The sequence below is a fragment of the Lonchura striata genome, chromosome 14 (genome assembly GCF_046129695.1).
Source record: "Lonchura striata isolate bLonStr1 chromosome 14, bLonStr1.mat, whole genome shotgun sequence".
Classification (NCBI taxonomy): domain Eukaryota; kingdom Metazoa; phylum Chordata; class Aves; order Passeriformes; family Estrildidae; genus Lonchura; species Lonchura striata.
The window spans coordinates 19,089,731-19,102,469 of record NC_134616.1 but is presented as its reverse complement, the minus strand read 5'-3'; the positions used below and the strand labels follow the sequence as shown (position 1 = coordinate 19,102,469).

Below are 12,739 nucleotides of genomic sequence, written 5' to 3'. Positions count from 1 at the left end.
GCTCGGTGCTCTTCGTGTTTCCTCGGTAGAGTCACAGCATTACTCGGGCATCTCCGTCAATTTTCGTCATTCTTCGGCAGCACTCGTGTCTTTCCGTTGACGCTCGTACTCCTCGGGAGTACGCTCGGGACGCTCCGTACTCCTTCGGCCCGGCTTCGGCGGCGCCCACCTGCCCTGGCGCAGCGCGCAGGCGCGGGCAGCCCCGGCGGCCCTTGTTGTGGCCCGGCCGCTCCCGCCGGGCCGGCCCGCCATGGCGGCCTTCGGCGTCCTCAGCTACGAGCACCGCCCGCTCAAGCGCCCGCGCCTCGGCCCGCCTGACGTGTACCCGCAGGACCCCAAGCAGAAGGAGGTGCGGGGGCCGGGCGTGTTGGGGGGACCCGGGGTGCAGGACCGCTGTGCCGGGACCGGCCCTGAGGAGGCGCCGGGTTAGCGGCGCGGGGACCGGAGCTGGGCGAGAGGCACGTCCCGCCGGGACCCCGGGGCTGGAGGGCGCCGGCCGGGCCCGGGGAGCCGCGGTCCCGGTGTCCCGGCACTGCCCTGGGCGGTGCCTGGTAGCGGGGGCTGGGGGAGGTCGTGGGAGCAGCCGGGCCTCGCCGGGTTCAGCCCCCGCGCTGGGGATCGCGGCTGCGGCGGTGGGCGCGGAGGGGCCGTGCCGGGCGCTGCTGACCGTCCTTCCCCGCAGGATGAGCTGACTGCGCTGAATGTCAAGCAAGGCTTCAATAACCAACCGGCTGTCTCTGGGGACGAGCACGGCAGTGCGAAAAATGTCAATTTCAACCCGGCGAAGGTGAGGGACGTACCGACGGTCGAGGGCAGGTTTGGCAGGGCAGGCGGCTGGATATTGGACAGTCGTTCCTTCCCTGTGTCGACAACTAGGAGATCTTTGCCTTTTGTATGGGTGTTTTTAAGACTTGACCCTCTGTTTCTGTAGAATCCAAGTTCTGCATCCATTTAGAACCGTGTCCCACCTCTGAAAGAGCGGGTTCTTGTCTGGCTCAGTGCATCGTAGGGGCAGGGCTATGGCTGTAGTCTTCATTAAACCAACATCTAGGACTCCTTAAATTATGCAATTAAAGCACAAGGCTTGATAGTAGGAGAGAGAAACTTCTTCTTGTTTTGGCTACGTGATGGTCATGGTAAAAGGAAAGTACGATTTAGTGAAACATCTGGAAATTTAAAAATGAGAGTTATATAATAGGCTTCAACTCCATTTTTCCAGTCTCTGAAATCAAGATGTTGACTTCCTGACAAAACAACTAGTAATGACCTAGGTTGGAAGGCAATCAATAAGCACAGGATATTTGTTTTCCTTGGCTGACTTCTGTCTGAGGAGCCTTCTGTCTGGTTTGACAATTATTTTTAAAAGTTTGTGTCCATCTCAACTTGAGTCCCTGCTTGATTATGGTATGAGTTGCCTAGACACATTCATCTCTGCTAAGTATAAGGAAGGAGTTATTGGCAGTTACTTTGTGTTTCAAAAGTTGATACTGGTGAGACTTCTGGTAGGAATGATATTTTAAGCACACTGATCAGGTCTTTGACCTCTGAAATATAATATATCCTTTTTTTTTGTTTTTCTTCTCCAGATCAGCTCAAATTTTAGCAGTATTATTGCAGAAAAGCTACGGTGCAACACCCTGCCTGACACGGGGAGACGAAAACCCCAGGTCAATCAGAAGGATAACTTTTGGCTGGTAACAGCACGTTCTCAGAGTGCCATAAACAACTGGTTCACAGATCTGGCTGGAACTAAACCTCTTACTCATCTTGCTAAGAAGGTATGTTACAGGAGAGGCAGCCTGGCAGGGCAGAGAATTTAATTTGTGCTTGTTTCTGGAGGTTTTCTGAAGGTCTTTACTGTTTGGAGAAGATCCTTGTCTATACATTTTGTGAAGTTTTCAGCTTGAAGAGTGGATGTAGGATTTGTAGTGACCTGACTAGTCATCCACACTTTGAAATCTGGTCTCTTGGCTGTTATTTTGAGGTGTGTTCAGCTTTACCTTTTGCTTTGTAGGACAAGACTGATTTATTTTAAGGTTCCATTGTTTTCAGAAGAGATGCCACTGTTGCCTTTGGTCTGTTGTTTAGAGGATGTTTCTGTTGTGGAGGGTTTCTCAAGTTCTCAAAAGTCATAGTGAGAATTACTGCAAATAATCACCTAAATGACTTCCCAGACTTCTGTTCCATTGAGACGTTTCTGCTTTCCAGCAGAGGAAAGTACATTTTGCTATCACTTAGTCTTGGCTAGGCTACAGTATTTCTATGCCCTGGGGTCTAGGGGTAGATATTTACCTTATAGCTGTGAATTCTGTAGAGTATGAAAGAAAGGTCTTACTCTGGCATTTTGTCAGAGTGTCTTGGTTTGGAAAGACAGGTGTCTGCTAAGGAAGGCAGCAGCCTCCCCTTATATGGAAAAATGTAGACCCCTGCCTTCTGAATTGTTATAAATTTGAAATTCGGGGGGCTTCTCAGGTAAAAATATGGGAGCAGGAATAACAGTTCTTTATTAGTGAAGAAAATAAAAATATAAAATAAACAATGCAGTGAACCAAAACAATACTGACAGAGTCTGAATGCAACCTGACACCCTGTTAGTCATGGTGTTGGTAGCCGTCCAATTGGGAATTGTGGCTGCAGTGCTCCTGGAGTGTCAGGTGTGGTTCTGTCGGAGCAGTGATCCTGTAGGAAAGGTGTAGTCTTCTTCTGAAGAGGCAGCTGTTCCTCTGGGAAATCCAGTGCAGAAAAAGCTGTGCTGGTATTTTAGAAACTTGAGATTATATCCAGGTAGGAATGTTTGGCTCCTCCCTCTGGGCGGAGCATCTCACAGTGGGATGTTCTAGTTCTTATCAGTCATGCAGTGACATTCAGTGGCCCATTATCAGCAGATGTCTCCCATGAGAGAGGATTGTGGAAGAGATAAGGAAAACTGCCCACTTAACAGAAGACAGCTGCCATACAGATGGCAAATGAATAAATCTTGCTTTTCAATCTGGGACATCAGGCTTGGTAGCAATTGAGATAGCTCTCTCTCAGTGGAAGCCTGCAAACAAGGTGCTTGTGAATCTGGTATGCACTGTGGAAAAAACATAACTCCCAGCTGCGAAATGGTCTGAGTCATTCCTCGGGGGAAAAATAAAATAATCAGATTGTCCCAGAATCTGACTCTCTATAAACTTAGTCCTTCTTTATGTTTTGACTGTCAGTTTCCTGAGGTCATGGTGAAAGCTTGAACCTTTCAAGGTTTTCCCCTGTTTTCCTGCTATGAGCTCCATCCATTTTCATGAACTTAAATGTGAAAGAGCAACTGTCAGTAGCCAAGTTGTCTGACTTTCAGGCATCAGAGAGTAATTGGGAAGAATGTAGGAAATGTAGCAGGTGAATGAACATCAGTAGTTCAGGGATTTTAAGGTATCTGCCAAGTGGACCTATTTTAATGAATTCTTTTCATTCGTCTGTGTAAACACACATACTTTTGCTCTCCAGAGTATTGTGTGGAAATGAGCCCTACAGCTGCACTTTTCCCTGTGATGTGCTATTGCTTCCTGGTTTATAGTCCTGCAGTCTGATGATTTCACTGGTATCCTCCTATGTTATATCTTGAATTTTGAATCTTGGATTAATGAATTCTGTCCTACTATGTACTCAGCTCCCTGATTCTTGCAGTCTTCTGTTGAGTGTTGAGGATATTTTGAGACTTCTGTAACCCCTTGGTTTTATATACAAAGTGAAGAGTCCTGTCTTCACTTTGCATGACATCTACTCTGTCCTGAGTCTGTATCTTTCATAGCTCTTTATGTGCTCTCGGGAGGATTACCTCCAAGATATTTGCAAGATTCAGAGCATGGATTTACAATGACGTAATTACGTTTTTTGTCTTCTTTCAATTTGTTTTGTTTCTGTTTGTACTGTAATGCAGCTCTGGTACTATTGCTTTCTGACCACAAGTGAATTTTGGCAGCAGGTTTTTTTGTGGTAGAGGTATTGTGTTGCTCTGTTCCCTTTTTACATTTTTCATACCTGCAGCAGGTATAGCTGCTTTAGCTGCTTCGGTTCTTATTCTAAGTGCTAGGTTCAGTTTTCCCTCTCCATTTCATTACAGGTTCCCATCTTTAGCAAGAAGGAAGAGGTCTTTGGTTATTTGGCAAAATACACTGTTCCAGTAATGAGAGCAGCATGGCTCATCAAAATGACTTGTGCCTATTATGCTGCCATCACAGAAACGAAGGTGAAAAAGCGTCATGTCATTGATCCCTTCATTGGTAAGCACTCTGTGTGCAGCACTGGGTTTGTCCATCACAGCTGTTTCCTTCTAAGCCTGCTCCTGATTAGTAAGAGGTAGCCTAGAAATCCAAATAAACTTGTTTCCTGCTCATAAATCCTTGGTTCTGATGCGAGTAACTGTCTGAACAACAGGCCCACCTGTGAAAGTACATTGAAAAATAAATCTTAGCAGCCAAAAGTACTTCCCTTTCTCCCTATTAAGTTCTACTGAGCTCCTTTGCTGCCTTACCTGTTTTTTACTTACCATATAAAGATTGTAAAGTTGCAATTTAGTGATGACTGATTAGCTGCTTCCCAAGTGAATATGTACATTTCTCAGAGAATTTTGGTATGTTTGTGTTTCCAATTTCATTAAGCATTACTGGATCAAACATTGTGGCCTGCTCCAGATTGCTGTGGAGTAGAAAAGTTCCCCTGACTGTGTTCTGGTTTTTTTGGCTTTCCCCCTATGCACCATCCTGGTTCTCTCCTGCTTGTCTTCACCGCAGTGCTCACTGCTAACCTGTTTTCTCCAGAATGGACACAGATCATCACCAAGTACCTGTCAGAGCAGCTGCAGAAAATTGCAGAGTTCTACAGACAGCTTCCAGGGCAAGGCTGTGGTTCAACATCAGGACCAATGCCCCAAGAGGTGGAACAGGCTTTGAAGCAGTGGGACTACAATGAGAAATTGGCTATGTTCATGTTTCAGGTGAGGGACTGGCAGGGGCTGCTGGGTTGGTGTGAGCAGCAAAGGGAAGGCAAGTGGATGCCAAGTGATTTATTTCTGCAGGATGCTCCCTTTCCTAGTGGACAGACCACTAGGACTAGATGCAATTTTGAACGCAGTAATAGGACTGGGGTAGCAAAGAACTATGAAAACCTCCAGAGTTATTTCCACTGTTGGAGTGCGAGTGCAAGCTGCTGCTGCTCTGCCTTGCCTTAGTGGAGGTTATTTCAACTTTGATCTGTTTGTTCTGCTTTTATCTGTCTGCAGGATGGCATGTTGGACCGGCATGAATTCCTGACATGGGTTCTCGAATGCTTTGAGAAGATACGGTCAGGAGAAGATGAATTTCTGAAAATGCTCCTTCCTTTGCTGCTGCGGGTAAGAAATACACTCTTAACGCATTTTAGGAAAGTGCTGACTTTTGGTTTGGCCATCCCCTTTCTATTGCCTAAGGGGATAATGAGTTGGTTTGCACTAAGAATGCCAGGGAGAGTCCCTATGAGCATCCTTCTTAGCTCATGCAAAGATGTCTTTTTAGTCCTGCTCTTTCCCAATTCTTATTCTCCTTTACCCTTTTTCCCTGCACTGGATTTGGTAATCCCAGCCCGTGCCAGAGCTGTGATAGTTGCACTGATTATGTGCCATTACATGGAAATTGCCTCCTCCCTGTCCTCCTCCCTGTCCTCCTCCCTGTCCTCCTCCCTGTCCTCCTCCCTTTCCTCCTCCCTGTCCTCCTCCCTGTCCTCCTCCCTGTCCTCCTCCCTGTCCTCCTCCCTGTCCTCCTCCCTGTCCTCCTCCCTGTCCTCCTCCCTGTCCTCCTCCCTGTCCTCCTCCCTGTCCTCCTCCCTGTCCTCCTCCCTGTCCTCCTCCCTGTCCTCCTCCCTGTCCTCCTCCCTGTCCTCCTCCCTGTCCTCCTCCCTGTCCTCCTCCCTGTCCTCCTCCCTGTCCTCCTCCCTGTCCTCCTCCCTGTCCTCCTCCCTGTCCTCCTCCCTGTCCTCCTCCCTGTCCTCCTCCCTGTCCTCCTCCCTGTCCTCCTCCCTGTCCTCCTCCCTTTCCTCCTCCCTTTCCTCCTCCCTTTCCTCCTCCCTTTCCTCCTCCCTTTCCTCCTCCCTTTCCTCCTCCCTTTCCTCCTCCCTTTCCTCCTCCCTTTCCTCCTCCCTTTCCTCCTCCCTTTCCTCCTCCCTTTCCTCCTCCCTTTCCTCCTCCCTTTCTTCCCTCCTCCCTTTTTTCTCTTGGAACAGATTCTGGGCAAGCCTTTGAAGTACTGGGAAGGCTGGGTGTCGGTACGTTTTTGTACATTAAGTCATTGCCAGAGAACATTTCAAAAGTTTTTCTGATGCTTAGTAGCCACTGAGTGATCCATGATGCTAAGGAGCTCTCTGTAAAAAGGAACTGCCTCTTCAAGGCAGTGTCACAGAGTGTAGTACATTGGGAAGGTCGGGGTTTTCCCTTGTGTTCCTTGTGACAAGGATGTTTGTCCCTCCTTCCATCTTCCCCACAGTACTCTGGAGAGTTTGTGCAGTCTGCCTACCTGTCCAGACGTCTGGCCTACTTCTGCACCCGCAGGCTTGCTATGCAGCTGGATGGTGCTGGTGGGCACCCACCACACATCCTGTCTGCCCAGACAGGGAATGCTCTTCCTTCAACTCCCACCCCTCAGCCAGCTGCAGGGAATCCTCCTCCCAGCCCTTTCAGCGACTTATTACTGTGCCCCCAGCACCGGCCAGTGGTGTATGGGCTCAGCTGTATCCTTCAGGTAGGTTTAAGTAATAGTGATTCTGAGGTCAACAGGGACAATTTGTGTGCCATCACAGAAAAATTACTACAGTCTGAGTTGGCAGTAAGTACAGAAATATCAAACCACAATTATCTTTGCTGATGTGTTACAGAGCTTTTGTCAGACAGTGCTGTAGCAGTGCCCTTGACTGACTTGCATAAGAAAAATTAGTTGAAATAGAGCCTTTTGCTCTACTCACAGGTGCCTTGCATAGCTGGGAAAAGAAGGGATGAGAAAAAAAAGAAAGGGTTATTTCCCATGTGTATATCAATAGCAGGTTTTCATCTAGGAGAGGAAATTATGCCATAAATGAAAGTGCTTTGTTATTTTGTCAACTCTTAAAAGCAACCATCCTCTCACCAGAAAAAAAAGTTCCTACCCACAGAACAAAAAAAACCCAAAAAAACCCAACAAAAAAAAAACCAAACCCAAAACCAACCAAACAACCCACAACCAAACAGCACACACAAGAAACAGACCCCACTTTATGGAAAAATGTAGTAGTTTAGGAGTGGTAGCAGGCTGTGAAAAGACTATTCTAAACTCATAATATTTCTAGGTGGGATTGAGTAACTGTTACATTGCAATAAAAGGGCAAAGTTGCCAATGCCTGACGAATAGATATTTGAAGAACAGGTGCTGTTGTGACATTGTGGGATTCAGTCCTTACTGTCCTGTGTCAGAGGGAGGCAAGTTCTGTTCAGTGTTCTGTTCAATGTCAATGGCATTTATTCATGACTGTGTTTTTCTCCTTCAAGAGGAGAGTGACTAGGTGAGGTGGGTACATGCAGGAGTGGAGACTTGTTAAAGCAGAGAAGGTTCCAGAGAGTACAGGATGGAGCAGGAGTTGGAGAGGAAGAGAACACAAAACTTGTGAGTCTGCTGCTCAAGAGCGGAACTTGAGATGAAGGAGCCCTGGCAGGATTAAGAAGCAATCAGCCAGCTCTCAAAAGAAAATTCCTATAGTACAGTTGGCTAGAAGTAAGGATCTTTCTAGAAGCAGGGGTTAGAGAGCAATGTAGGGTTATAAATAAACCCTTTCCATTCTTATTAAGTCTTGTTTGCTTTCTGTTGAAGTTTAGAGGGTTTTTTTTCTATTTTCTTTGTGATAAAACATGTCTCTAATACAAAAGTCTTGTATCTGGGGAGCTTACTTTAGGGAAAATAGATGAGCATATCCACCTCAAAGGTTTGTTTGATTTGGAGTTCAGACAAAACCTCCTTAAAAAGTTTGCATTGGTAAATGATAGTCTGATCTTTAGCATGTCTCAGTGGAAACAGGTGCATTTCTAAGAATTTCCATCATTCTAAGAATGTACATAATTAACCTTTGCTGAAATGTTCTCAAGATAAGACAATTCTTTGGTTTGAGGGTTTAAAACAGATTTGTGAGCCAGAAAATGTAGGGGATTATCATAGGAACTGTTTAGTGAAGTTTTGTCTGTGTTTATGTGAATGTACAAGATCATAAAAAAATGAGTGTATATACCATGATATTGTTACTATAATAATAAGACTTGTGATTATCAAACAAAATTATTTAATTAATTTAGGTCTGTTATCTCATATTTCTTCTAAGACTTTACACACAGTTGTACATTACTGATGTAAATGCTGCTTCTAGACCATGAGGGTTGGATTATGCATTGGGGGTGTGAGTTTGTATGATCCAAGGGGTTTTTCAGAGCTTAGAAAAAAAGAAAAAAACCCCAACCCACCCAGACAGTAAATATGCTGTATAGAGGATAATGAGTGCCTGGACAATAGGATAAAGTAGTGGTTAGTTATGTAAGAATGTAACTTAATTATTTTGACCTTTATTTGCTCAGTGATACTGACTTTTCTATCTGTTGCAGAGTATCATTTTGTGTTGCCCGAGTGCCCTTGTGTGGCATTATTCCTTGACTGATAGCAGGATAAAGACTGGCTCTCCATTGGACCACCTGCCTATAGCCCCATCCAACTTACCCATGCCAGGGGGGAATTCAGCCTTTACACAACAGGTGAGCAGCCTTCAGAAAAGGGTGCTCTTGTTGTTTGGGATAACAGCTGTATCTTAGCTCTTTCAGAATTTTCTTCTCATGTTTTGTGATAAGCAGATCTGGAGGTGCTGTCTCAATCCCTGGGAATTAAGCGCTCTCATTCTACTAAAAGCCAGATAGTGATGTCCTTGGAAGATGGGCAAAATATAACTTTAAGTAAAATTGCTGTCAATCTCTTTGTTTTCTAATAATTTTGTTCACAGGACTTCTAAGGCATCCTTTCGTATGTTTACACAAGTCCTTTGTTTCTAGGTTCGGGCAAAGCTGCGTGAAATTGAGCAGCAGATAAAAGAACGTGGCCAGGCTGTGGAGGTTCGCTGGTCATTTGATAAGTGCCAAGAAACCACAGCAGGTAACTTGCTGTAGGTTAAAGTTTCTTTCCCCCTGATCCATGTGCTGCTCTGACAAAACTCCTGTCTGGCTATTCTTTTTGATTTTTTCCTATTTACTACTGTTTGTGTTTACTGTCAGCAGTAAGACATAGCTCTCTTTTTTTTTTTTTTTTTTTTTTTTTTTTCAGAGCAAAATCTTACAGGGGTCCATTTCTTCCGGTATAGGGAGAGTTTCTGTTACTAGGAGCTGGAAATATTTTCCAGGGAACTATACTCTTGTCTGTATGCCATGCTTTTAATGCTTTCCCCGAAAATCTCCTGTTGGCCACAGTGGGAGTCAGGATATTAAAATGGGTGGACCTCTGCCTGACTGGTAGAGCTTTCCTTGGGTAGTGAGCCCAAGCAGTGAGCTTACACTACCTACAGAATTGTAGTATGGTCTGGGTTGGAAGAGACCTTAAAAATCAAGTGGTCTCAATTCTCATGCCATGGGCAGAGACACCTTCCCCTAGATTTGGTTGTTCAGGACCAATCCAACCTGGCCTTGAACACTTCCAGGAATGAAGCATCCACAACCTCTCTGGGCAACCTGTGCCACTGATTCATCACCCTCACAGGGAAGAATTTCTCCTTGACATCTAGTCTGAGTCTCTTCTCTCAAGTTTAAAACCGTTCCCCTTTGTCCTGCCCTTGTAAAAAGTTTCTCTCAAGATTTCTTGTAAGCCTGCTTTAGTGTGATAGGTGACAAGGTCACACTAGAGCCTTTCCTTCAGGCTGAGCAATCCCAATTCTCTCAGCCTTTCCTCCTAGGGGAGCTGTTCCATCCTTCTGATCACCTTCATGGCCTGCTCTGGACTTGCTCCACCAGGTCCATGTCCTTCCTGTGCTGGGGACCCCAGAGCTGGAGGCAGCACTGCAGGTGGGGTCTGACCAGAGTGGAGCAGAGGGGCAGAATCCCTTCCCTCCTTCCCCTGCTGCCCACAGGGCTTTGGCTGCAGCCCAGGACACACTTGGCTTTCTGGACCGTGAGTGCACATCGCTGGGTCCTGTCCAGCCTCTCATCCCCCAGCATTCCTGGGTCCTTCTCTGCAGGGCTGCTCTCCATCTGTTCATCCCCCATCCTGGATCAATACTGGGGTTGCCCTGCCCCAGGTACAGCATTTTGTATTTGGCCGTGTTGAACCTCATAAGATTCTCATGGGCCATTGCTCAAAGTTGTCCAGGTCCCCATGGATGTCATCCATCCTTCAGGACTATCCACCAAACCACTTGGCTTGGTGTCATCTACAGACTTGCTGTGGGTGCACTTGATCAGTGTCTGTTACCAGTCATCGCTGATGTCCATTGGGACTCTCAGCCTTTGACCACTGCCATCTGGATGTGACTGTCCAACCAGTTTCTCATACACTGAACAGTCCAGCATGCCTGGTGCTGTGTAGGCCCTCCCATTGTCAGAAAAAAAACAGTGTTTTGGTGGCAACACCAACCATGAAGCCATTTGTTAATAGACTGGGCCCATCTTTTTCTTCCAATGTCGTTGTCTGTAACTGGAAGGATAGAAGAGAAAACAATCTCTGTTCCAGAATCCCTTTCTAATGGTCAGTTCCAAGGTCCTGAAGTCCCTTTTGATTGTCTTTGGATTACACTTGTGACTTCATTTCCTTCTGTGTGGGAGACCAGTAAAGTCTGAGGGGTGGACCAGGCTAGGAAGTTTCACAATTTCATGTCCTTAACCTGGGCACCAGGAATCTATCAGACTTCTCTTAAAGAAGGGTCCATCTAGCAATTGGATAAAGGGTCCAAACTTTTTCTTCCACTTAGAAGAAAATCACCTACAGCTACAACCCATCTTTTCTTCCTTCCAGTGGAACTGGTCTTGATATAAGATATAGGCCTTTCTGACCTTAGCTGACTGTGGCAACACATCTGGTGTTGCTCTAGAGTCTGTTGTACCAGGTGCCAAATACACATTTTTCTTCTCTGTTCTCTCCTAGGTTTCACTATTGGCCGTGTCTTGCATACCTTAGAAGTTCTGGACAGTCACAGCTTTGAAAGATCTGACTTCAGCAACTCTTTGGATTCCTTGTATAACAGGATATTTGGGCTGGGTCCAACCAAAGACAGTCATGAGGTGCTCTGGGACTTGGCTGCTGGGCCCTGGTCTTGAATTTGGCTGTGTTCTTGTTTATAACCACACTGTTATTGTCCTGTGTCTGCAGAGAGCTGACTAGGTAGTGGCCTTTGGCCAAGAGACATGATCTCCATTGAAAAGGATTGCATGCAGCTCTGCTAGGGAGGTACTAAAATGATGAGGGGGGAGGTCTGTGCTCTACAAAGTCCAGCAAAGACATGTAAACTTGAGAGAATTCACTGATGAAAGACATCAGTCTGAGTACCAGATTGGTGCTAAGGACTTGTTATGTCAGTATTAGCCTGGTCACATTTTGTGCTGGCTGCTGATTCCTGGGACCTCACAGTTCAAGTTCCTTTTAGCCTGGGAGTTGGTGTATTTATGATGTGTAGGGCCATAGTGCATCCACTACTGCATTGGTTTCTAGAAGAGCAGCAGGACTGGCTGTTCATATACTTTGTATGAGGGTGTCAAGAAGTTGTGTAATCACTCAGTGCTGTGATTAGCACTCTATAGATGTGCTGCTGGAACAGAGATGATTTTCTGAAGCAGTCAGTCTGGAGATTTGTCAGGGGATGTGGACCTCACGTTGCAAAATGGAGTCAAAGCAGGAGGGCTTTATCTTGACATCTGTCCTCCCTGTTAAGAGGAGGGGAATGTAGCAGTCTTCAAGCTCTTTTCTATGGGGAGTAGACCCACTGTTATATCTGCTCCCCTCTTTTGCTTGGCTCAGGTTCTCACTGCAGTGCTTATATCCCCCCAGATCTCCCCAGACGATGACGCAGTGGTGGCCTTGCTGTGTGAGTGGGCTGTCAGCTACAAACGCTCTGGGCGCCACAGGGCCATGGTCGTGGCCAAACTCCTGGAGAAGCGTCAAGCAGAGATCGAGGCCGAGGTACATCCTTATTCCTGGAAGGCTGGGAGCAGTAAAGGAGAGCAGAAATTACCTAACTCCTATTACACTAACAGACGAAGGCTGATCAGTGCAGTGCCTCTTGTCACTGGTGCTGCTAATTATGGCATTTGCTCCATCTGACCCAATGTAGGTCATAAAGGAGCCTGTGGGATGGTACATATCCCATTTCTTTGATACATTTGAGGACAGCTGATTGCAGTGCAGAAGTGCTGACATACTTGGAGACTGTGCAGTAGCTTACAGAAACCTGTGTGGTGGCTTGTTATAAGAGCAAGACAGAAAAATTCTCTTGAAGACTTTTTTTTGGAGATATATGGTTAGGAAGTTTCTCCTCTGTGTCAGCAGTCAGTACTTTTTTCTGTTTCTGCAGAGATGTGGGGACTCTGAAGTCGTGGATGAGAAGGGCTCCATCTCCTCAGGCTCTCTGTCAGCAGCCAGTGCTCCTGTCTTTCAGGATGTCCTTATGCAGTTCCTTGACACTCAAGCTCCTATGCTAAGTATGTAAATAAGAACTTGTGGTCTCACAGTTTCTAGCTTTCCCTCTCTTGCAA

The 12,739-nt window shown here is 46.2% G+C and overlaps 1 protein-coding gene across 2 annotated transcripts in view; it reads left to right on the top strand.

Moving 5' to 3' along the window:
- Positions 1-197: 197 nt before the first annotated feature.
- MED12 (mediator complex subunit 12) overlaps positions 198-12,739 on the top strand; it is a 36,067-nt gene continuing 23,525 nt past the window's right edge. For both annotated transcript variants that reach the window (XM_077786604.1, XM_021534559.2), the window contains exons 1-12: positions 198-349; positions 683-787; positions 1,587-1,778; positions 4,100-4,259; positions 4,797-4,972; positions 5,258-5,368; positions 6,492-6,746; positions 8,624-8,770; positions 9,062-9,161; positions 11,136-11,272; positions 12,036-12,167; positions 12,559-12,685. In XM_077786604.1, the coding sequence (XP_077642730.1) occupies positions 251-349; positions 683-787; positions 1,587-1,778; positions 4,100-4,259; positions 4,797-4,972; positions 5,258-5,368; positions 6,492-6,746; positions 8,624-8,770; positions 9,062-9,161; positions 11,136-11,272; positions 12,036-12,167; positions 12,559-12,685 (1,741 nt within the window). In that variant the 5' untranslated portion in view covers positions 198-250. The remainder of the gene's footprint in view (positions 350-682; positions 788-1,586; positions 1,779-4,099; positions 4,260-4,796; positions 4,973-5,257; positions 5,369-6,491; positions 6,747-8,623; positions 8,771-9,061; positions 9,162-11,135; positions 11,273-12,035; positions 12,168-12,558; positions 12,686-12,739) is intronic.